The sequence below is a fragment of the Hemiscyllium ocellatum genome, chromosome 11 (genome assembly GCF_020745735.1).
Source record: "Hemiscyllium ocellatum isolate sHemOce1 chromosome 11, sHemOce1.pat.X.cur, whole genome shotgun sequence".
Lineage (NCBI taxonomy): Eukaryota > Metazoa > Chordata > Chondrichthyes > Orectolobiformes > Hemiscylliidae > Hemiscyllium > Hemiscyllium ocellatum.
In genome coordinates, this window is record NC_083411.1 from 33,335,214 (window position 1) to 33,358,983 (window position 23,770).

General features: G+C 42.6%; 1 protein-coding gene across 3 annotated transcripts in view; it reads right to left on the reverse strand.

Annotated features, from left to right (window-relative positions):
- The window catches only part of tenm1 (teneurin transmembrane protein 1), an 833,960-nt gene extending 826,494 nt beyond the window's left edge, over positions 1 to 7,466 (reverse strand). For all 3 annotated transcript variants that reach the window (XM_060832118.1, XM_060832119.1, XM_060832117.1), the window contains exon 1: positions 7,247 to 7,466. In XM_060832118.1, coding sequence (XP_060688101.1) covers positions 7,247 to 7,466 — 220 coding nt within the window. The remainder of the gene's footprint in view (positions 1 to 7,246) is intronic.
- Positions 7,467 to 23,770: the final 16,304 nt, after the last annotated feature.

Genomic DNA, 23,770 nt, shown 5'->3' on the forward strand with positions numbered 1-23,770 from the left:
GGAGTGTAACCTGAACCACAACATTCTCTCTCAGAAGTGACAGTACTTTCAACTGAGCCCCCATTGACACACAAACAAAAAGTCTCCATACAAGGTATCTTCTTTGTTAAAAATGTTTCTTACAATTTCAGATCCAGTCCTCAGATTCCATTCCTTAAGTAAACATTTAAATTTCCAGGGTATGGTTTGAAATTCTGCAAATGTTCAGGCATCATTTGAAATTCTTAGCCCTGTCAACATTGCACTCTTGTAACTAACAAAGTTGAACACCTAAATACTCATTTTGTTACAAGTATAGACATATTCCTCAGTCAGGATATAAAACTGTTGCCAAAACATACAATGAAGAGATTTTCAACTTTTTTATGACATGATAATGTGTTGTATTATTTGGTTCAGTGTCTTCTCTGGACCCTGAGGTTTACTTTTGCTATACAGAAATAAACTGAGCATGTAGAAATAAATAGAAGAAAAAAGTCATCATTCTAAATATAAGGTGCTAGATAAAACCCTGATTTGCAAACAGTTTGGAAGATGAGGAGACTGTACAAATCCAGCAGGTGGCCTGCATGCTTCTTATCTGATTGCCCCATCCCTATTGCAAGGTCACTCACAACAATCCTTAATTGAGGTCCTTAAGGACAATCAATGTCCTCATTTAAAGGTCCCCACCCTTTTGTCTCAGGGATTTGACCATGAACAGGAAGTACCTATGCCAATTAGCTTGGCCACCAGACTTCACTACCACAGAGGCCACTCCACCAGCCAGAGGTTTATTCCTCCCTATGTTGTCCTACTCCATGACCTTTCAAACACTAGCTTCTGATACCTCTCATCTCCTTCTGTGGGGACTTCCAGCATGGTAACCAGCACTGCCTCAAGTACTTATTCAAATCTACAACACACCTCTGGCCATGTCTGCGTGGATTTCCTCCAGGTGCTCCGGTTTCCTCCCACAGTCCAAAAATGCGCAGGTTAGGTGAATTGGCCATGCTAAATTGCCCGCAGTGTGTTAGTGAAGGTGTAAATGTAGGGGAATGGGTCTGGGAGGGTTGCTCTTCGGAGGGTCGGTGTGGACTCGTTGGGCCGAAGGGCCTGTTTCCACACTAAGTAATCTAATCTAATCATGATGTTGGAAACTGTCAGCCTGTTATTGGTTGCCAACTCTGAAAGGTGTGACTGCTTGATCCAGCAGATCAGAGATCCCAACTCCAACTTCATTAGGATTAATTAGCCAAATGGCTATGGGAATCTGGTATTCCCAATGGTGGGCTCTCTCCCCCAACTTGTTATTGAGTGAAGGGGGTATCTAGCATGTTGTATAATTCAGTCCTAGTTTACTACTTGAGTTTTTACAGAAATTGCTGGTCATAAAAGGCCCTCTTTATTATTTAGGCAGAAGTGCCATACAGATGTCCCAACAAATAACCAGTTGGGCAATTAAATGACAACTGGAAAATTCCAGGCTCACTTCTTACTTTGAGTAGAAGCAGGCATTGGAGGCAAACTGATGAATCTCAGTACCCTGACCTAATGATGAAGAGATCACCCAAGTTATATCAGACCATTTACTGTGAAGCACTTGCTCAGTCTATGGGTGAGAACAGCACTAGGATTGGGAGGATACGCCCAACATTACAGCCTGTTAATACCAAGATTCTTCAATTCATTGACAGGATGCAGACATTGCTGGCAATGCCAACAATTATTGCCCATTCCTAATTACATTGGAAACGTTAGCCACATGTTATTCTTGGGATCTAGGGAGGGGTGCAGTTAGGAAGAGAATTCTATACATTTTACCCAGGTACACTGAAAGAATAGCAATGTATTGCTTGGATTGAATGCTGGGTGACAGTGTTTCTAGTATTTACTGCCCTTGGGAGCTTCCTAGCTGGTAGAAGTTGGGGTTTAGAAGATGCTTTTAAGGGAGGCTAGCTGAGTTACTGCAATGTGTTTTGTACATGGAGCATGCTGCTGCCAGATGGTGAAGGGAATGAATGTTGAAGGAATTCAATGGAGTTTCAGTCAAGTAGGTTGCTACCCCTGAATCATGTCAAGCATCTAGTTTGTTATTGGAGCTATACCCATAATGGCAAGTGTACAGCATTCCAAAACACTTCTAACACTTTGTGAATGGTGGATAAGTTTTAGGGAAATAGGAGGTGGATAGTCCCCACAGAATTCCCAGGCACTGGACTAGTCTTGTCGCCATAGTATTTTAAATAGATGGTCTAATTCAGTTTCTGATCGATGGTGATTCCAAAGATATTGCTAGTGGAAGATTCAGCATTGTTAAAGTCATAGAATGTCAAGCAACAATGGTAGGATTTTCTCTTTTTTGAGCTGGTCCTTGCCTAGCACATGCATGATACTAATGCTACTTCTTGCTTTTAAGTCTACGTCTGGATGTTGTCTCGGATATTTGTAGAGCATGCTCGTTCAATGAACTGTTTCATCCTGCAAATGTTGCACACACACAAAAAAACTTAACTCAAAAAATAAATCTTTAAGTAGCAGTTCAGTGGTATAAATAAACAATTATTCAGTAATCAGATCAAAGACAGATACTTTGGAAGAATTTTTTTTAAAAGCTGTCCAACTGTGTGTATAACTCTCTTGAGTTAAGTAGTTCAATAGTATTCAAAACTCAGCCAAGGATTTTTAATAGGATTAATTCTCAAAATAAACCATGATAGCAACAAACAAAGCAGGTTGAAACTGAATGATCAGATAGTTCAGTTTTTATTGCAGTAACACGAGAAGGCTTTCATTCAATGAATTCCAGCAGTACATGGCTGCATGTTTTCAAAGTTAAAGCAAAAGATCATCCCTTTTTTAATTAAAGATGGAAGTACTAAAGAAAGTAAAATACTTTGGGTCCTGATACTAAATTTCGGAAACACTGTTTTCTTAATGTTGAGTGCATAGTAGCATGTTTTTCAAAAGGGAAATTGTTGAGGTTGAAGGCATGTACTGTATCTTTAAGAGAGCATGAATGTTGCTTTGCACTGAGAGCTTGCAAGCACCAGTCATATGACTAACTAGCAGTCCCAGAGTGGACTGCAAAATTGAAAATATGTACCATTTGGCTGTGAAATGGATACCTGAGTGTTGATTGCTGTTTTGACAAAAATTTGAATTTAATCAATCAGTTCAAATTATGCCTCAGGATACTAAAACCCAATCAAGTTTGAATTCATTGTTTTGCCAACATTGAACCACTGAGATGATCCGATGTTGGGACGATAAAAAAGACAAGCAGTTTGAAAGTCAGACAGAGTAAATGCCATCAAGAGAGTAACTGCCAACTCTCTATCAAAGCTACCTTTTTTTAATGAAACATTTTCATAGTAAAAGAAAGAAGACAACCCGGAGAGATCTTGAGCCAAAAGAAGAAAGACATTGACAACGACAACTGGTATATGGCTTTGAAAATAAGTTGCTATAATTTTAATAAGTGCTTTATTGGAACAGTATACTGTCATAGAGTTAGAGGCAGATAATAAGCAGTTAAGAGAAAGGACGGGCTTAGATTTGCGAATAGTTGTCGTTTAATGTTCACTTTCAAAATTAAATAATAAATGGATTTTTTTTGTTAAATAGTGGAATTTGGGGGTTCTCTGTCACTCATATTTTAACAGATTATGAGATGAGGTGAGCTTTTCTGTGTGTTTTGTTTAATTAGCAGAAGGGTTCACCATCGTGTCATAACAAAATATATTCTCAAGCATCTCAATTTTTACACAACACTGGCCAATGTAATGGTCAACTTACATTGAGGCAGAGCCATCTCACTGACAGCATGGTCCTGAGTCCTCAGTAGACTTCTCTCAAGTTTCATCAAGTCTTAAACAAGGCAGGTTTTCAGAGGCATCCTAAATCTCCCCCAAAAGTACAAAAGTAACAGCAGATCAGAAGTACAAATGTCTTCTCAGGCTGTCAATGGTGGCCTTGACATTAGAGAACGTGTGTGCAAGACTGTGCCTCTTATTTGTAATCCTCCCCATCGATGGGAAGATGGTTTGGTCTCATTTTAATATAGGAAATTTAAACTCTAAACAGTGACCGCTGCAACAGGTAGCACTGCTGAGCTGAGGACCTGCCAGCCAATTGGAGAACCAGCTACTCTTTAAGTTGCTCTCCCCATTTTTCAAACAAGTACAGGAGGCCCAAAACAGCAGCTCATTAGTAGTTCTCCCGAGTGGCCAATGTCAAGCTGTCCAAGCTTACCGGTGTGTTCTAGTAGCTCCAGTGCACAGCCCTGTTTGCATTATTCAGGTCCATTAATGAACCAATTTATAAATAATAATGCTTAAAATGTATGCACTTTTCTCATTAGTTTTCACTTGTCCAGAAGTTACACAATGTCAAAAATCAGATTTACTTCACACTGACTGTGATGCAATAAAAACAATCATAGAACGCAAATTATTTTTAAAAAGAGCAGAGAAGACAGTGGCATAACACTCCTGAAAGATCTCCAATTGAAAACAAAACTGGACTAATCTGTTCAGCAAAAGTTCTTCCCAGTTTCTCATTTGTTTGCCAGCAAATAACAGAATGCAGTAGTAATGTCTGTCAAATAGAAGCAGTGTCTTTAGTACAATGGATCCCTAATGATCTCAAACCTTCATATATTTAAATATATTTTAGACACTGTGGGTGGAACATTGCTGAGAGTAATGCTAACCCACCATCAGGCTGATTGCTGAGACTTGAACCCACTCATTGAAGCAGCTTGCTATCAGATGAAATTTTACAATGGGCAATGAATTAGCTGCTACCTCTGCATTCATCATCCAAGTCAAGGTGGTGAATGGGTTCAAGAGGCAGGTGGTGGAGACAGTATGGCACACTTCAAGCAGTACAACCAGGAGGAGCTTTGCTCATGTCCAAGCAATCAAAACTGCCCTGATGCAATGTAGCTCCTATCACTCTCAGGCACTGCTTGTGAATTCAGAAGTCCATGATGTCAGAGAAATCACAAAATATCGTCAATAAGTACAACCTCTGTTATGGGAATACATCAATCTTGCCCTTTTCTGCTGTTAAGATTGAAAAGTCTTGAAATTTCATACAGTTCCAACATCCCATTGTGCAGCCATACCACCTTTGTTGCCAGGGTACTGACCCAGCAGGTCGAAACAAGGACTGTAGATGCTGGAAACAGACAGTCCATGACACTGGTAAAATTGTCTTGCTGTTAATCAAATGTTGATAATTTCACTCTCAATAGTATTAATTTGTTTCACACCACAAATGCATGGATTTCTGGCATTAGTCTCAAGTATTCATTGGAAAAAGCTGCTAGAGGTGAAACATATCTACAGGCTAGCCAGATATATTGATTCTGAAAATTTCCCCTCCACATCCTCTCCCATTACTTCCAGCTAAAAGAATGAATAGTCTTTGTGTTGTGCAACACTTTCATGGTGGGCAAGTAAAACAGTCAAGGTAAATAAATACCACAGATTCAGGTACAATTATTATAATGCTGTGATACCTCACCAAGACCTTCCCCAAGCCTCCACTTCCTGCCCTTAAACAGCCACCAAACCTCAAACAGATCATTGTTCGTAGCAAACTGCCCGGCTTTCAGGACAACACCATACAACCTTGTCACGGTAGACGGCAAGACGTATCAGAGTGTCCACACAGATACCACTATTATGCTTGGGGACACCTTCTACCATGTATGTGGCAGGTACTCATGCAACTCACCCAACATTGTCGATCTCATTGCTGCAGGCATGATGCCCTGAGGCATGGTACAATGGCAAGACTGAGCACAGGTTACAACAACAGATAAATGGACACCGCACAACAATCAACAGACAGGAGAACACTTCAGCAGTCCGGGACATTTGACCTTGGACGTTTGGGTGAACTTGGTCCTCCAAGGTGAACTTCAAGACAGGCAACAAAGCAAAGTGGCCAATCAGAGGCTGACAGCCAAGTTTGGTACCAATGGGGATGGCCTCAATCGGGACCTTGGGTTCATGTCACACGATAGGTGACCCCATTGCACAACACACACACACACACACACACACACACACACACACACACACACACACACACACACACACACACACACACACACACACACACACACACACTCCTACAGATACATACACACCCCTTACAGACCCATGCACTCACGCACACCCTCTCTCATACACAAGCTTTCTCTCATACGCTGACGCATACACTCCCATACACACACCCTCTCACAGACTTACACCCCTTTACATTCACACTCATAACCCTCCCCCCACACACATACACCTTCATGCACACACATACATATGTTTGTGGGGTGAATTTGTACTTGCAGAATTACATTTTATTTTGCTCAAAAACTGCATGAATCCATGTAAGATTATGTGAATCCAATGAGAGACATAACAAACAATCCAGGTCTTTTTCAATATATGATTTTAGTTATATCACACTGAAAACTTTTGCTATAAATTCTGTGTCTTACGTTCTTGTACTCCACAACCACCTGATGAAGGAGCAGCACTCCGAAAGCTAGTGTTTCCAAATAAACCTGTTGGACTATGACCGTGTGTTGTGTGATTTTTAACTTTGTACACTCCAGTCCAACACCACCATCTCCAAATCATGACTGATTTCAATTGAAGTTCTAATGAATAAGATTCCTGCCATAATTAGTGATTAATTATGACAAGTCACAAAATGTCACCTATTCACATTTCAAACACAACCTTGTACATTCAGAATTGGCTCCTTTTAAGGTGCAGATTATTGTTTGAAAGATGAGCAAAACACTTAATCTTACTAATTCTGAACTGTTCATAACTGATATTTTAAAAATAAAGTTCACACAAATTGCAATTTTGTTTACCATTGGTAAAACTGAATGAATGAAATATATTTCTATGGAAACTGACTGTTCTAAAATTATTGCAGTGCAATGATACATAAACAACGTATACATTTTAAAAGGGGCAAGGTTAACTAATGGTTCCACTAAGTTTTTATTCCATCAGATTCAAAGAGTGAAAATACAATAAATCAAACTTCCATATAAAGGGTCATTTAAACTGTATTTCAAGATAATATACGCTGACTGACTGGAAATGGACTTACTTAGAGACCTCTTTTAACTTTAACATTGCATGCGATCTTTGAGAGACAAGAATTAGGAGATGTGCATTCTATATTCGGATTTACATGTAAAGTTTATTAACATATCCACACAAAAACACACGGATACCTTGTCTGGATTCTTCAACCGTTTGCATGATATCTTTTGTATGACTGTTGTAATTCATCCTTAACTCCTTGTTGAATTCATGAAGTGTTTCTCGAGAATTATAGGATTTGTGGGGGCTTCTGCCATCTTCACTTTCATCTGAAGAACTAGTATATGCCAATTCCATCTCACACCGAACTTTTGACAGTGGTTGATAAGGTTTACAATCCATCTGATCCATTCCTTGTAAAGCTGGTTGACGTACATTAAAACAGGGCGTTCAAAATGTTCAATCGAAAATGACCTGCAACGTGAGAGAGAAAAAGTATGTGTAAGGCTGAATAAGATTACATTTCCTGTTTGTTAAATTATCAAAGAGGCAGATAGATAGAGGGATGGGTAAGACAGAAACATGCCACCAGCCACACCATCTCAAGAATACAATGATCCATTAACAATATATACATGTCCTTATTCTAATATATGACAGAACCATAGACATCTACAGCACAAGAGGAGGCCATTCAGTTCATAATATTTTTTACAGGTTGATTGAAAGAGATATCCACCACTTAGTTTCATTCTCCTCTCTTTCCGTTCTAGTTCTGGACCCTGTCACATATTCACATCGTAACAACAGTTTCTGGGAAAAAAAAAGTAATTCTCCCAACATCTCCCTTTGCTCTTTTGTTAATGATATTAAATCTGCAATTCTAACATAAACTCAGTGGTCAATGAAAATTATATAATGTTCTATTTGCCCTGTCAGGTCTCCTTATTATAACACCTCCAGATGTAATAAAAACAGGCCCAGTCTGTACTGGTAACTGAAGTTCTCATCCCTGATATAGCATTAATAAATCTCTTATGCACTCTCCTTATGACTTTGTTTATAAAATATAGGACAACAAAACTGGATTCCACATATTAAATATGTTTAAGTAAAGGTTTGTGTAGATTAAAATCTTCGAGGAATAAGTGAGGTCTGCAGATGCTGGAGATGAGAGCTGAAAATGTATTGCTGGAAAAGCGCAGCAGGTCAGGCAGCATCCAAGAAACAGGAAATTCGACGTTTCAGGCATAAGCCCTTCATCAGGAATGAGGAAAGTGTGTCCAGCAGGCTAAGATAAAAGGTAGGGAGGAGGGACTTGGGGGAGGGGCGATGGAGATGTGATAGGTGGAAGGAGGTCAAGGTGAGGGTGATAGGCCGGAGTGGGGTGGGGGCGGAGAGGTCAGGAAGAAGATTGCAGGTTAGGAGGGCGGTGCTGAGTTCGAGGGAATCGACTGAGACAAGGTGGGGGGAGGGGAAATGAGGAAACTGGAGAAATCTGAGTTCATCCCTTGTGGTTGGAGGGTTCCCAGGCTGAAGATGAGGCGCTCTTCCTCCAACCGTCGTGTTGTTATGTTCTGGCGATGGAGGAGTCCAAGGACCTGCATGTCCTTGGTGGAGTGGGAGGGGGAGTTGAAGTGTCGAGTCACGGGGTGGTTGGGTTGGTTGGTCCGGGTGACCCAGAGGTGTTCTCTGAAACGTTCCGCAAGTAGGCGGCCCGTCTCCCCAATATAGAGGAGGCTACATCGGGTGCAGCGGATGCAATAGATGATGTGTGTGGAGGTGCAGGTGAATTTGTGGCGGATATGGAAGAATCTCTTGGGGCCTTGGAGACAAGTAAGGGAGGAGGCCCCAAGGCCCCAAGGGATTCTTCCATATCCGCCACAAATTAACCTGCAGCTCCACACACATCATCTATTGCATCCGCTGCACCCGATGTAGCCTCCTCTATATTGGGGAGACGGGCCGGCTACTTGCAGAACGCTTCAGGGAACACCTCTGGGACGCCCGGACCAACCAACCCAACCACCCCGTGGCTCGACACTTCAACTCCCCCTCCCACTCCACCAAGGACATGCAGGTCCTTGGACTCCTCCATCGCCAGAACATAACAACACGACGGTTGGAGGAAGAGCGCCTCATCTTCAGCCTGGGAACCCTCCAACCACAAGGGATGAACTCAGATTTCTCCAGTTTCCTCATTTCCCCTCCCCCCACCTTGTCTCAGTCGATTCCCTCGAACTCAGCACCGCCCTTCTAACCTGCAATCTTCTTCCTGACCTCTCCGCCCCCACCACCTCTCCGGCCTATCACCCTCACCTTGACCTCCTTCCACCTATCACATCTCCATCACCCCTCCCCCAAGTCCCTCCTCCCTACCTTTTATCTTAACCTGCTGGACATACTTTCCTCATTCCTTATGAAGGGCTTATGCCCAAAACGTCGAATTTCCTGTTCCTTGGATGCTGCCTGACCTGCTGCGCTTTTCCAGCAACACATTTTCAGCTTTGTGTAGATTAAACCTACTTCTTTTCATAAAATCTGAGAACCCATTTCCTTCCATGTATTGCTTTATTGAATCTGTCAAACAATTTTGCAATTTTTTGTATTTAAACCATTAAGTTTATCTATTCTGCTCTTTGTAATGCTTTACAATGTAATGTGCATGTTCTTTTTATCCTACATCTGAAGTCAATAAACTCACATTTCTTTGTATTATGTTTCCTACAATATACAACTCCTCAATCTAATAAGCTTTCTATGCCATCTGAAGCTATTTACATTCATCATGTTTTCTAATGTTATGTAACTGACAATTTGATAAGGCATCCACTACCTTTCTGATCTTCAATTAAATTCCCTATTGATATTGTCACATGCCTTCAATATTTGAGGGAGAAATTTGTTCATACTAGCATGTCAATCTATTCCCATTTTGGAAGTCCAGGCCGAAGGTTAACCCAAGAGGCTTTGGTCTCTAATTAGTTAACAGCAGCGAACTACAGGCATTGACTAGGCCTCCTCAGGAAGGTCACTGGTGAAGAGATTTGGAACAAAGGGTTAATATGTCACCAGACACTGCTTTAGAAAGACTGTGAAGAATCTTATAGGTGTCTAAGTGATGTATGCTACAGAACAGTTTGTGGCAGGATCAGATGAGAAGTCCAGTGAGGCTGATCTTGATGTTGAAAATATATAATTTACCTTTTACGCATTCGATAAGCAGCGAGGCAAGTTTCCCACAAGGCCGTTGCTAGCTGCCAATTAGAGAGGATTCTTGCATGTTAAATGCCTTGTTAACAGCCTGACTCGTCTGAATAATACATATCTTTCTTTCCTTTCAAGCAAGCCAGACATGGAGAATTTTCAACACAAAAGTGAGAGTGTGCATATGGCAAATCCAGCTCAACATCTGCTCAAAAGAACCTCCAAGGAAGCCACTGAGCACCAATACATCAGGTTGCACGGGTACAGGCTCCACACAATCTACCTCCATGGTCATTGCTATTGGATATGTACCAGCCTCTAAGAACCCTCAAGGCACACTTCTAATCCATTTACAGGCTGCTTCTGCACATCAATGCTGCAAAATTGACTATCACTGCAATGCTGCAGCGAAGGCATTGTGCACTCAGGGACTAAACCAGACTGCACCTCTGAACTCTTCACTTACTATCACAGCACTCACTCCCTCTGAGCTTACCTGAATGCTTAAAGCATCCTTGCTTTGCACTGCCGACCCTTCCTGTGCTTTACACCTTCAAACAGAGATGACAGCCTCCTATTACATCTGTCTTGTCTTACCATTTAATGCAAACACAAAGGAAGGGACTTGGTCATGGCTGTCAGCAGATCCAGTCAAGTCAAAAGCTTCTTACTTTTGGTCAGGGCCCCACACAGGAAATCAAGGGCATCATCCAACCCCCAGTCCAAAGCTTTGGACATACTCTCTCCACTGCTCAGGATGGTGAGTCAGAATTCTCTTCTCGGGGATCCAAGATGCAGCGACTCAGCAAGTCTGAGTCTATAGTGCACCTCCCAAGACTTGGGTAAAGTGGGCCACCTGCCTCCACCACACTCACCAAATCATTTATAATAGTTTTTACTAAATGTAATTAGTTTCTCAGTACTAAATTTAAACAGTCCAGTCTCCTGTAAAAATGATTAGGGGGAAAGGAGCCCACAGCTCTCAGCAGGCGGGAGCCCCTCCCTCAACCCCCCCGCCCCCCCCCCCCCCCCCCCCACCGCCCCCCAGCTGCAGCAGAGGCGTCCGCAGATCAACACCTTCATTGAAGAGTCCTGAAGCCGATGGAATTCACTCTTGACCGCGCTACAAAAGCACGGCCGAGACACCGAAGAAATCAAGTGCCGAGTCGGAGGGGCAGAGCTAAAGGCCACGACCTCCAAGACAATTGCAGAATCGGCCGTGGATCGAATCCGTACTCTCGAACAGCAAGTCCGGACTTAGGGAGAATCACATTGATGACCTCGAGAATCGAGGTCGTCGAAAAAATATTCGTTTGCTGGGCCTTCCCAAACGGGAACAAGAAGGCAAGCTTACAGTGTTCCTTGAGCTGAGGCTTTCACAGCTGTTAAATCTGGAGGCTGGATCAGGCCAGGTAAGGGTGGAATGGGCCTACTGGGTTGCAGTGCACGGGCCCGGCTCAAACCCGCGCCCCCACCCAGTCCTGTTCCAGCTGCAGAGCTACAGGAAGAGGCAGATGCTCTTGGAACCTTCCAGAAATCTTGGGAAAGATTCCCAAACCATGATTTATAAAGGATCCAAGATTATGTTATTTCAGGACTTTTCCCCAGCTTTGGTCCGAAAGAGGAAATCACAATCTACCTCCATGGTCATTGCTATTGGATATGTACCAGCCTCTAAGAACCCTCAAGGCACACTTCTAATCCACTTACAGGCTGCTTCTGCTCATCAATGCTGCAAAAGTGACTATCACTGCAATGCTGCAGCAAGGGCATTGTGCACTCAGGAACACACATTCAGTTTATGAACTAAACCAGACTGCACCTCTGAGCTCTTCACTTACTATCATAGCACTCACTCCCTCTGAGCTTACCTGAATGCTTAAAGCATCCTTGCTTTGCACTGCCAACCCTTCCTGTGCTTTACTCCTTCAAACAGAGATGACAGCCTCCTATTACATCTGTCCTGTCTTACCATTTAATGCAAACACAAAGGAAGGGACTTGGTCATGGCTGTCAGCAGACCCAGTCAAGTCAAAAGTGTATTACTTTTGGTCAGGGGGTCCCCATTCAGCAAGTCAAGGGCATCCTCCAATACTAGTCCAAAGCTTTGGACATACTCTCTCCACTGCTCAGGATGGTGAGTCAGAATTCTCTTCTTGGGGATCCAAGATGCAATGACTCAGCGTTTGACAAAACGAAGAAGCGTTTAAGGGACTTAAACTTTCAGTACTCCTTGTGCTACCCAGCTACACTACACTTCAGCCATGAAGGGTCCGTGTATAACTTCGGATCACCGGAGAAGGCCTAGGAATTTTTGGACTCTCTTAGATAAATTATAAGAGTTAATTGATGTTTTGCCCTCCTCCCTCCCCAGTTTAACCCCTTTTTTCCTTTCATTACCTTACTATTTAATCATATCTCCGGGGGGTGGGAAGAGAGGTTTATTTATGTTTTTTTTACTTAGCGATTTTCTTCCCCCCCTTTTTTTAATATATATATATATATATAGGCAGGGGGTCTAGTTAATGTAGATGGGGGAAAGTGATTACCTTATCCTATTTTATCTTTGTCCTTAGGAGCGGAGTTGTTTTCCCCTGTTATTCTGTATTACTATATTTAATTATTATTTGCTGAGACTGTAATTTTATAATCATATATGTTCATATATGGTACTAATATTATCAAATGTATCCAGGTATTGGTGTGGGTGGGAGGGGTGGAGGGTAGGGTATTCATTGCTAATTCTAGCTCAGTAGTATATTTGAATTTTCTTTATCCTATCATGGGGTCAAGGGTGGGGCACTGGTTGGGCGAAGTTATGATGGGTTTTTGGAAAGGAAGTGATGCCCCCTGGGAATAAGGGGGAAGATCTCCATTTAAATACATTTTTTTTATTTAGAAATTATTTTTATTATATTGATCTGAGTGTATTAAAGAGCCTTTATTTTTGTGAATTTTATATGGTCTATACTCGGGATGTTTTGGATAGGGTATCTTCTCCTGGGAGGTCTCGGACTTGCCCGGTGATTATGGATAATCGAACGATTAAATGGTGGGGTGCACCTGGAATGTCAAGGGGATTAATTCACCAATCAAAAGGAAGAAAATATGATCAAACCTCAAGAAAGAAGGATCGATACAGCTCTCCTATAGGGGACACATTTATTGGATAAAGAACACCTGAAATTACGACAGGGAAGAGACTATTTTCCATTCTCTTTCTGTGCAAGGAAAAACATTTTGGTAAACTGGATGGCTGAGGGCCCTCATGGACTTTCGAGTTGGCACAGAATAATTATGGAATATATTCCCCCGACTTCCTTACAAATATGGTGCACCAGGAAAAAAATGAATTACTCCATAAAATATATGGCAGCCCTTCTTGAATTACACAAATACAGATATCTCGGTCATCTTAACAAGGGCCTTTATTTAATTGAGAGGGTGAATCTGGCTGGTCCAGGGCCCCTTAGGAGAGGAATCCCGCACGAATATGGTTTTTTTGTGATCTGATGTTAACACATTCCGAGCAAATATATCACTTCTCAATTTCTGTGTTATCCGTTGTTTTTTTTTAAATGTAAGAGTTTTAATCATACACTCCGGTTAGTTGTAAGTTAGATGAGTAGTTAGTTGAGTTTTTGGTTTTTTTGGTATGTCTTTTTTTTCTGTTTGATAGATTTTGGTTATTATTTATTTAAGATTTAGTTGTATATCAATGTTTATACTTGTTTTTTTTTTCAGTTTTCTTTTGTAAATGTATAAAAACATGTTAAATTTTCAATAAAAATATCTATTAAAAAAAAGAATTCTCTTCTCACAAAGGCTGAGAAGCCAAATATCTTTGATTGCAAAGTCTATCTTAGGGAGACTTCAATTGTACACAACACTCCAAGTGTGGTCTCACCAAAACCCTGCATAGCTACAGTCATAACAATCAACTCTACCTTGACTGTCTTGAACATAATTTCACACATGGCATTATTTGAAAAGATACACAAGTGTAATGATAAATGCAAATTATTCCCCAGTATTACTTTGTCTCTGGACCAAGTCATTCAAAATCTTACAATAACGTTTACTATAAAATACAGGCAATATATAAATGAATAACACATTATGTCATTGAAAACGGTTGCAACATACCCCAGAGCACTTATGCTTACAAGATTTGTGATCATGATAATACACATGGATTGGCAAACAAAATTCCATTTATTTCCTCCCTCTTATTATCTCAGCTATGTTTAGGAAATGTTGTATCAGAACTGTGAATCTGCATCCTACAAAGCTAAACCTCCACATCATATATCCTCCTTCATGAGGAAAGGAATTGACAAAACTCTATTAAAATGTGGTTTGAATATCCTAAAACAACTCAATTCCAGAAATCTAAATTTGCCTGCAGTTCTGCAAAATATGTCCCTTTTTCTGAAGGTCTATGCAAAAAGATTTGCTGATCAATATCAGGGAGCGAGTGTCAGCAGAATGAATAAGGTTCTTCAGACATGGAATTCAGTGACCTTTGAATGAGTTCATTTAATGCTTCTTGTGCACAAAGGCATTTTTTGTGACTTTTCCATCATATCCCTGACAACTACAACATTTCTGCTCAGAACTCTGCACATTATTGTAAAGATGAAATTATTGTCTGCCAGGTACCATGCACCTTGGCAATCACTCAAAATTTTATCATTGTAGCCCTAACAGTCTGTGCAATAGTACTTGCTGGAGTTATTTTCCTCAAAGTGTGGTGTGTTGTCTTGTAACATATCAAAATATCAAGGTTAAAGATTGTAAGTAAAGGAGCTCAAAGACTGTACCTCATGCCAGGAAATTGAACCTACCCACTAGACAGTTCTACACATACAATGTTTCTCTATACTTTCACTTTTAAAGATAAGTACTTGCATTTCTATCCACCAAGAACAACACAATACAGAGTTATTTCCCAAATCCTATTTTTCACAATTAAAGTGAAAAATGTCAATTATTAACACACTTGAACAGAAGTCCCACCCGAGTGTGAGGCTCTCTCAAAATGTAACCTAATAATGGAAGATGCCTGACAGAGATTAATTATTTCAAGTGATACGCATCTCCAGGGTTCGAACCCAGAAAGCAATAGTAGTTTGTAAATCATTCACTGGCTTCATCCCATTTGGAATTGCTTACTAAATTAAATAACTTTGGTACTGAACATTTCTTACTGGTGAAATTTATTCAGGTATGGGAACTGGGACTAATTTGCTCCTCATTCAGGCTTTAGAAATGTTACATTTAATGCTTTCAAAATTGCACATATTAATAATGATTTCCTGTATGGCTCCTACAATACTGAGTAGAAATATATTTTAAAATCAATTTCAAATGAGTCTGAAGTACAGAATGCCAATTCCTAACAATAGTAGAAGTAAGGCTGCTCACTAATAAGCTTCATGTCTTGAGAGATTAAGATTACTCCAGAAATCAGAGTATTTGAAATTTCAAAAAGTAACGATTACAACATGTTACTGGGATGTTCTGGCCTCTTGTCTTAATTTCTGTGCAAATGTTATGAAAACATCTTTGGGATTGCCAAAAGAAAGGATCATTTTCAGTCATTTACATCATCTCTCAGGAAACTCCTGTTAAGAGTTATGACAATAGACCAGGACAACACATGGAACCTGAAGGCAATTACTTTTACATGTTACAATCTACACTTCTGAGAATTTTCTTTACTCGATCTAACCTGAAATCAAAGGAAGCATTTATTTATTTTGCCTATCCTTGGTGTCTGGTGCACAAATGTGGTGACTTTGGCGAGTTACTGCTCCCAGACCAGGAATATTTAGCACTGAAGTGCTGTGCCTACTACCGCGTGAGTTCATATCCGCTATCCTGATAGCAGTCTTCATACCACCCATGCAGAAGTGAAGAGTGCTCTTGATGAAATTTACACAGCTACAAATGAACTTGAGATAGTATAGCCTGATGCCTTACTCATCGTAGCTGGTGATTTCAACCAGGCTAACCCCAAGAGTGTGCAACCAAAATACCATTCACACATCTCCTGTCCCACCAGAGAGTTGAACATCCTTGACCATTGCTACACAACCATTAAAAGATGGCTACCGCTCATTCCCCATTCGCACTTTGGAAAATCAGATGAAAACTTTGTATTCTTCCTCCCGGCTTACAAGAAGAAATTGAAATGAGAGGACTCAGTAGAGAAAGTAGTACAGAGCTGGTCTGAAGCAGCAGAAGATCTTCTGCAGGACTACTTACAGTTGGTGGACCGGTCCATATTGAAGAACTCAGTAGCCAACCTGGATGTGCATGTCACTACCATTGCAGACTCTGCAAGTGTGTAGAAGATTGTGTGCTAAAGAAGTTAATCTGAACGTTCCCCAACTGGAACCCACGGATGGACAGAAGATGGCATGGATGCCATGGATGGCAGTGGATGTGGGCAAGATCCTAAATGAGTATTTTATGTAGGTATTCACCTAGGAGATGGATATGGAGGATAGCAAATTAGTGTGGAGCATGCTAATATGCAAGGGCATTTTGAGATTCATAAAGAAATGACATTGCATCGCTTGAAGAGCATTAAGGTGGGTAAGTCCCCAGAGCATGATGGCATCTACACCAGGTTGTTGAGAAAGGAAAGAGAGGCAATTGCTTGATCAAGATCTTTGTATCCTTGTTGGACACTGGAGAAGTCCTGAAGGACTGGCAAGTAGCTAATCTTGTTCCTCTGTTCAAGAAGGGAAATAGCAATAATCCAAGGAACTATGTACCGGTGAGTCTCACAACAGGGTTGGAAGCTATTGGAGAGAATTCTTAGGGATAGGACATAAGTGCATTTGGAAAAGCATGACTTAATTAGAGACAGTCAGTGCAGCTTTGTGTGGGACAAGTCATGTCTTACTAACTTGACAGATCACCTACATCACCTCCTCAAAAAGTTCAATGAAGGTAGAGATGTGATTGTTATCTACATGGTTTTTAGTAAGGCTTTCAATAAGGTCCGAGTAAAAAGTGAGGTCTGCAGATGCTGGAGATCAGAGCTGAAAATGTGTTGCTAGTTAAAGCACAGCAGGTTAGGCAGCATCCAAGGAACAGGAAATTCGACGTTTCGGGGTCAAATTTCCTGTTCCTTGGATGCTGCCTAACCTGCTGTGCTTTAACCAGCAACACATTTTCAGCTCTGATCTCCAGCATCTGCAGACCTCACTTTTTACTCGGACCTTATTGAAAGCCTTACTAAAAACCATGTAGATAACAATCACATCTCTACCTTCATTGAACTTTTTGAGGAGGTGATGTAGGTGATCTGTCAAGTTAGTAAGACATGACTTGTCCCACACAAAGCTGCGCTGACTGTCTCTAATTAAGTCATGCTTTTCCAAATGCACTTATGTCCTATCCCTAAGAATTCTCTCCAATAGCTTCCAACCACTGTTGTGAGACTCACCGGGCTCTGGCCCGAAACGTCGAATTTCCTGTTCCTTGGATGCTGCCTAACCTGCTGTGCTTTAACCAGCAACACATTTTCAGTTTCAATAAGGTCCCTCATAGTAGGTTCATCCAGAAGATTAACATGCATGTGATCCATGGTGACTGGATGCATGGATTCAGAATAGAGGGCAGAGAGTATTGGTGGAAGGGTGTTTTTACTGGCTGGCAGTCCAATCATGGACCGCCAGCATCCATACTGGGATCTCTGCTGTTTGTGATATATATAAATGAACTTTGACGAAAGTGTAGATGGGTGGGTTTGTAAGTTTGTGGAGGATACAAAGATTAGTTGAGTTGTGGTTAGTGTAGAAGGATGTCAAAGTATACAGTGGGATATCAATCATTTGCAGATATGGACAGAGAAATGGCAGATGGACATTAATCTGGATAACTATGAGGTGCTGCATTTTGGGAGTCAAATGTTAAGGAAAGTATACTGTTAATGGCAGGATCCTGAACAGCATTGATATTCAGAGGGATCTTAGGGTTCAGGTGCATAGCTACCTGATAGTGGCCATACGAATAGATAAGATGGTGGAGAAGACATATGATATGCCGCCTTTTTTGGTGAGGGATTTGAGTACAAAAGTAGGATGTCATGTTGCAGTTTTATAAAACTTTAGTTTGGCCACACTCAGAGTACTGTGTTCAATTCGAGTCACCACATTACAGGAAGGATGTGGAGACTTTGGAGAGGGTGCAGTTGAGGTTTACCAGGATGCTCCCTGGATTTAGAGATACAAGCTATAAGGAAAGGCGAGAAAAACTGGTTTGTTTTCTCTGGAACAGTGAAGGCTGAGGGGAGACTTAATAGAAGTCTATACAATGATGAGATGCATAGATGGGATTGACGGTCAAGAACCTTTTTCCCAGTGTTGAAATGACTAATACAAGGGAACATGCATTTATGGTAAGAGGGGAAATGATAAATAGAGATGTTTGGGGCAAGTGTTTTTTTTCACACAGAGTGTGGTCAGAATCTGAAACACACCACCAGGAGTGGTGGTGGAGGCAGGTATGATAGGGCAGTTAAGGGATTTTTAGATAAGCACATGAATATGCAAGGAATGGAGCGATATGGACCAAGGGCAGGTAGTAAGGATTAGTTTAATTTGCCATCATGTTTGACACAACATCCTGGACTGAAGGGCCTATTTTTGTGCTGTACTATTCTACATTCGATGTTCTAACCAGGAGATCCATTTCCTTCTGTCATCCAGGTACATAACATTCAAACCAGATGACCCTGACTTTTCGAAGAAATCCAGGTATGACCCCCATAAGGCCAGTAGAGATAAATCCAAACTAACCACAGGAACATCTGCCATTTGTGGTAAAGCCTACACATCATGACAGGCTACAAAGTGAGGCAGATGAGCTCAATGCATTTGATGTTCATTTTGAACAGAAGGTCAGTGAAGTGATGTCATCTACCCCAACATCCTTGGATACATCTGTTCCCTCAGTTACTGCTGCATACACCTGATCGACCTTTTGAAGAGTGAACCCATGGAAAGTGACTAGCTCAGATGGAGACTCTAGCTGTGCAGTCAGATTGTGCGAATACCAGCTAGCGAGAGTATTCGCTGAAAACTTTAACCTCTCCTCACTGTGACTTGATGTCCCTACCTGCTTCAAGATGATCACCAGCATCCCGGTACCAAAGAAAGTTCATATGGTTTTCCTCAGTGACAACCACCTGGGTTACTCTGACCTCTACAATTATGAAGTGCTTCGAGAGATTATTTGTGGCTTATATCAACTCCAGCCTCCCAGCCTGTCTTGTTCCTTTGCAATTCGCCTACCAGCACAGCAAGTCCACAGCAGATGGCATTTCTCTGGCCCTACACTTGTCCCTGGAACATCTGGATACTCACATCAGGCTCATACTTATTGATGAGACAAAAATAACTGCAAATACTGGAATCCAAAGTAGACAGGCAGGAGGCTGGAAGAACACAGCAAGCCAGGCAGCATTAAGAGGTAGAGAAGTCAACATTTCAGATGTAACCATTCTTCAGGACTGAAGGAGAGTTACACCCGAAATGTCGACGTTTCTACCTCCTGATGCTGCCTGGCTTTCTGTGTTCTTCCAGCCTCCTGCCTGTCTATTTCATACTTCTTGAAGGCAGAGCTGCAGTTAGCATTATAATTCCAACCAAACTAAACTCCAAACTCCATGACTTAGGTCTTTGCTTCAGCCTTTGGGACTGGATCTTCGACTTGCTTACCCACAGACAGCAATCAGTAAGAACTGGCAACAGCACCTTCTCCACAACAATCCTCAACACCAGTGCCCCACCAGTCTGCATACTCAGCCTCTTACTGTACTCCATGTCAACTCATGACTGTATGGCCAAATTTCATACGAATGCCATCTACAAGTTCACTGACAACAACGCCATTGTAGGCCGGATCTCAAACAATGACAAGACAGAAAACAGGGAAGAGATAACACAGTATCTAGATAACAATCTCTCCCCCATTGTCAGCAAAGCAAAACAACTAGTCATTGAATTCAGGAAGCAAGGTGGAGGGCATACCCCTGTTTACATCAATGGAGCTGAGGTGGAAATGGTCAAGAGCATCAAGTTCCTAGGAGAGACAATCACCAACAACCTGTCCTGATCCATCTACATTGATGCTATGGTCAATAAAACACAACAATTCCTCTTCTTCCTCAGGATGCTACGGAAATTTGGCAAGTCTGTAAAGACTCTTACCAATTTTTATAGATGCACCATTGAAAGCATTTTATCTAGATGCATCATGGCTTGGCATGACAACTGCTCTACCCAAGACCATAAGAAATCACAGAGGGTTGTGAACACAGCCCAGTCCATCACACAAGCCAACCTCCCATCTACTGATTCCATCTATACTTCTCGCTGCCTCGGAACAGTAGCTTACGTAATCAGAAACCCCTCCCACCCTGGTTTTCATCTCTTTCAACCTCTTCTGTTGGATGGAAGGTACAAAAGCCTAAACACATGTATTAACAGATTCAAGAACGGCTTCTTCACCGCTGTTATTAGACTTCTGAAATTAATGTTGATCTCACTCTTTACGTGCCTTCTCCACAGCTGTAACATTGCATTCCTCACTCTGTTCTATTACCCAAATGCACTTTGTATGGTATGATCTCCCTGCACTGCATGCAAAACAAAGCTTTTCAATGTACCCAGGTACATGTGACAATAATAAATCAAACCAAAATTTATAAAAAGTTGACAAAACATGAAACATTTGTAACTTCAAGCATGCTCCTCAATAAATTTCTTCTGAACAATGTATGTTGAAATCACTTGAATGAGCAGGAAGGAAATACATTGTAATGAAACTCAACAAGCTGAATATAATTTGATGAGAATATTTCCAATCATTTGGGGCTATTTCCAAGGGGAAATTAGGAGACCATGTCTACGTTTGTCACCCATTTAAAGATGGTGGGTAAGCTGTGGAGGACAGAAGACCCATTAGCGATACCATAGCCATCACAGGAGGCTGCTGAGCTAAATGCCGCAAAGCAGAATGGAGTGGAACTGCTCCAAGACAAGACGGAGGGAATTAGCAGTCATCTGTGTGCCCCAAGGATTGTTTGTGAAAGTAGTCTCCAGAAGTGCTTTTGCAATAGCATCAGCCTGCACATTCTCTCAAGCCTTACTTATTCCATGAAAAGGTGAAATTTTATCTTATTTTCCTGCTACTACAATTTTTTGCTGTGCAACCACCTCCTCTGGGTAGCTGAGGTTCTGACAGAGTATGGGCTCATGCAAACCTATCATAATTGATGACCTTGGAGTCATCTGGTGTTAAATCCCCATTTAACAAGCTTAATTGTTGCCCCCTCCCACCCCCAGGTTTCTGCCAAGTTGGTCACTCCTGGGAAAATTAGGAAGCAGGGAGGGGAATATTAAGCAACAACACAATTTTCTCTGATTTTCTTTCCTGCTCCAGATCCAATCCATATCTGGGGACCAGGCTGAATCGCAGCTACACTGGCACCATCCCCCACCTTTTCCTCCGCTACATCGATCACTGTATCGGTGCTACCTCGTGCTCCCACGAGGAAGTTGAAAAGTTCATCTACTTTACTAACACCTTCCACCCCGACCTCAAATTTACCTGGACCATCTCAGACTCCTCCCTCCCCTTCCTAGACCTCTCCATTCCTATCTCGGGTGACCGACTCAACACGGACATTTACTATAAACCGAACGACTCCCACAGTTACCTAGATTACACCTCTTCCCACCCTGCCCCCTGTAAAAATGCCATCCCATATTCCCAATTCCTTCGCCTTCACCGCATCTGCTCCCAGGAGGACCAATTCCAATACCGAACAACCCAAATGGCCTCCTTCTTCAAATACCGCAATTTCCCCTCAGAAGTGGTTGATGATGCTCTCCACCGCATCTCCTCCACTTCCCGCTCCTCCGCCCTTGAACCTCGCCCCTCCAATCGCCACCAGGACAGAACCCCACTGGTCCTCACCTACCACCCCACCAACCTCCAGATACATTGTATCATCCTTCGTCATTTCCGCCACCTCCAAACAGACCCCACCAGCAAGGATATATTTCTCTCCCTTCCCCAATCAGCGTTCTGGAAAGACCATTCTCTCCACGACTCCCCATCAGGTTCACACCCCCCCACCAACCCAACCTCCACTCCCGGCACCTTCCCCTGCAACCACAAGAAATGCAAAACTTGAGCCACGCCTCCCCCCTCACTTCCCTCCAAGGCCCCAAGGGATCCTTCCATATCCATCACAAGTTCACCTGCACCTCCACACACATCATTTACTGCATCCGCTGCACCCGATGTAGCCTCCTCTACATTGGGGAGACAGGCCGCCTACTTGCGGAAAGTTTCAGAGGACACCTCTGGAACACCCGCACCAACGAACCCAAACAACTCGTGGCTGAACACTTTAACTCCCCCTCCCATTCCGCCAAGGTCATGAGGTCCTTGGTCTCCTTCATCGCCAGACCATGGCATCACGATGCCTGGAGGAAGAGCACCTCATCTTCCGCCTAGGAACCCTCCAACAACAAGGGATGAATACAGATTTCTCCAGCTTCCTCATTTCCCCTCCCCCCACCTTTTCTCAGTCCCGACCCTCAGACTCAGCACCGCCTTCTTGACCTGCAATCTTCTTCCTGACCTCTCCGCCCCCACCACCTCTCCGGCCTATCACCCTCACCTTAACCTCCTTCTACCTAGATTAGATTTACAGTGTGGAAACAGGCCCTTCAGCCCAACAAGTCCACACCGACCCGCCGAAGCGAAACCCACCCATACCCCTACATTTACCCCTTACCTAACACTACGGGCAATTTAGCATGGCCAATTCACCTGACCCGCACATCTTTGGACTGTGGGAGGAAACCGGAGCACCCGGAGGAAACCCACGCTGACACGGGGAGAACGTGCAAACTCCACACAGTCAGTCGCCTGAGGCGGGAATTGAACCCGGGTCTTAGATTAGACTTACAGTGTGGAAACAGGCCCTTCGGCCCAACAAGTCCACACCGACCCGCCGAAGCGAAACCCACCCATACCCCTACATTTACCCCTTACCTAACACTACGGGCAATTTAGCATGGCCAATTCACCTGACCCGCACATCTTTGGACTGTGGGAGGAAACCGGAGCACCCGGAGGAAACCCACGCTGACACGGGGAGAACGTGCAAACTCCACACAGTCAGTCGCCTGAGGCGGGAATTGAACCCGGGTCTTAGATTAGACTTACAGTGTGGAAACAGGCCCTTCGGCCCAACAAGTCCACACCGACCCGCCGAAGCGAAACCCACCCATACCCCTACATTACCCCTTACCTAACACTACGGGCAATTTAGCTTAGCCAATTCACCTGACCCACACATCTTTGGACTGTGGGAGGAAACCGGAGCACCCGGAGGAAACCCACGCAGACACGGGGAGAACGTGCAAACTCCACACAGTCAGTCGCCTGAGTCGGGAATTGAACCCGGGTCT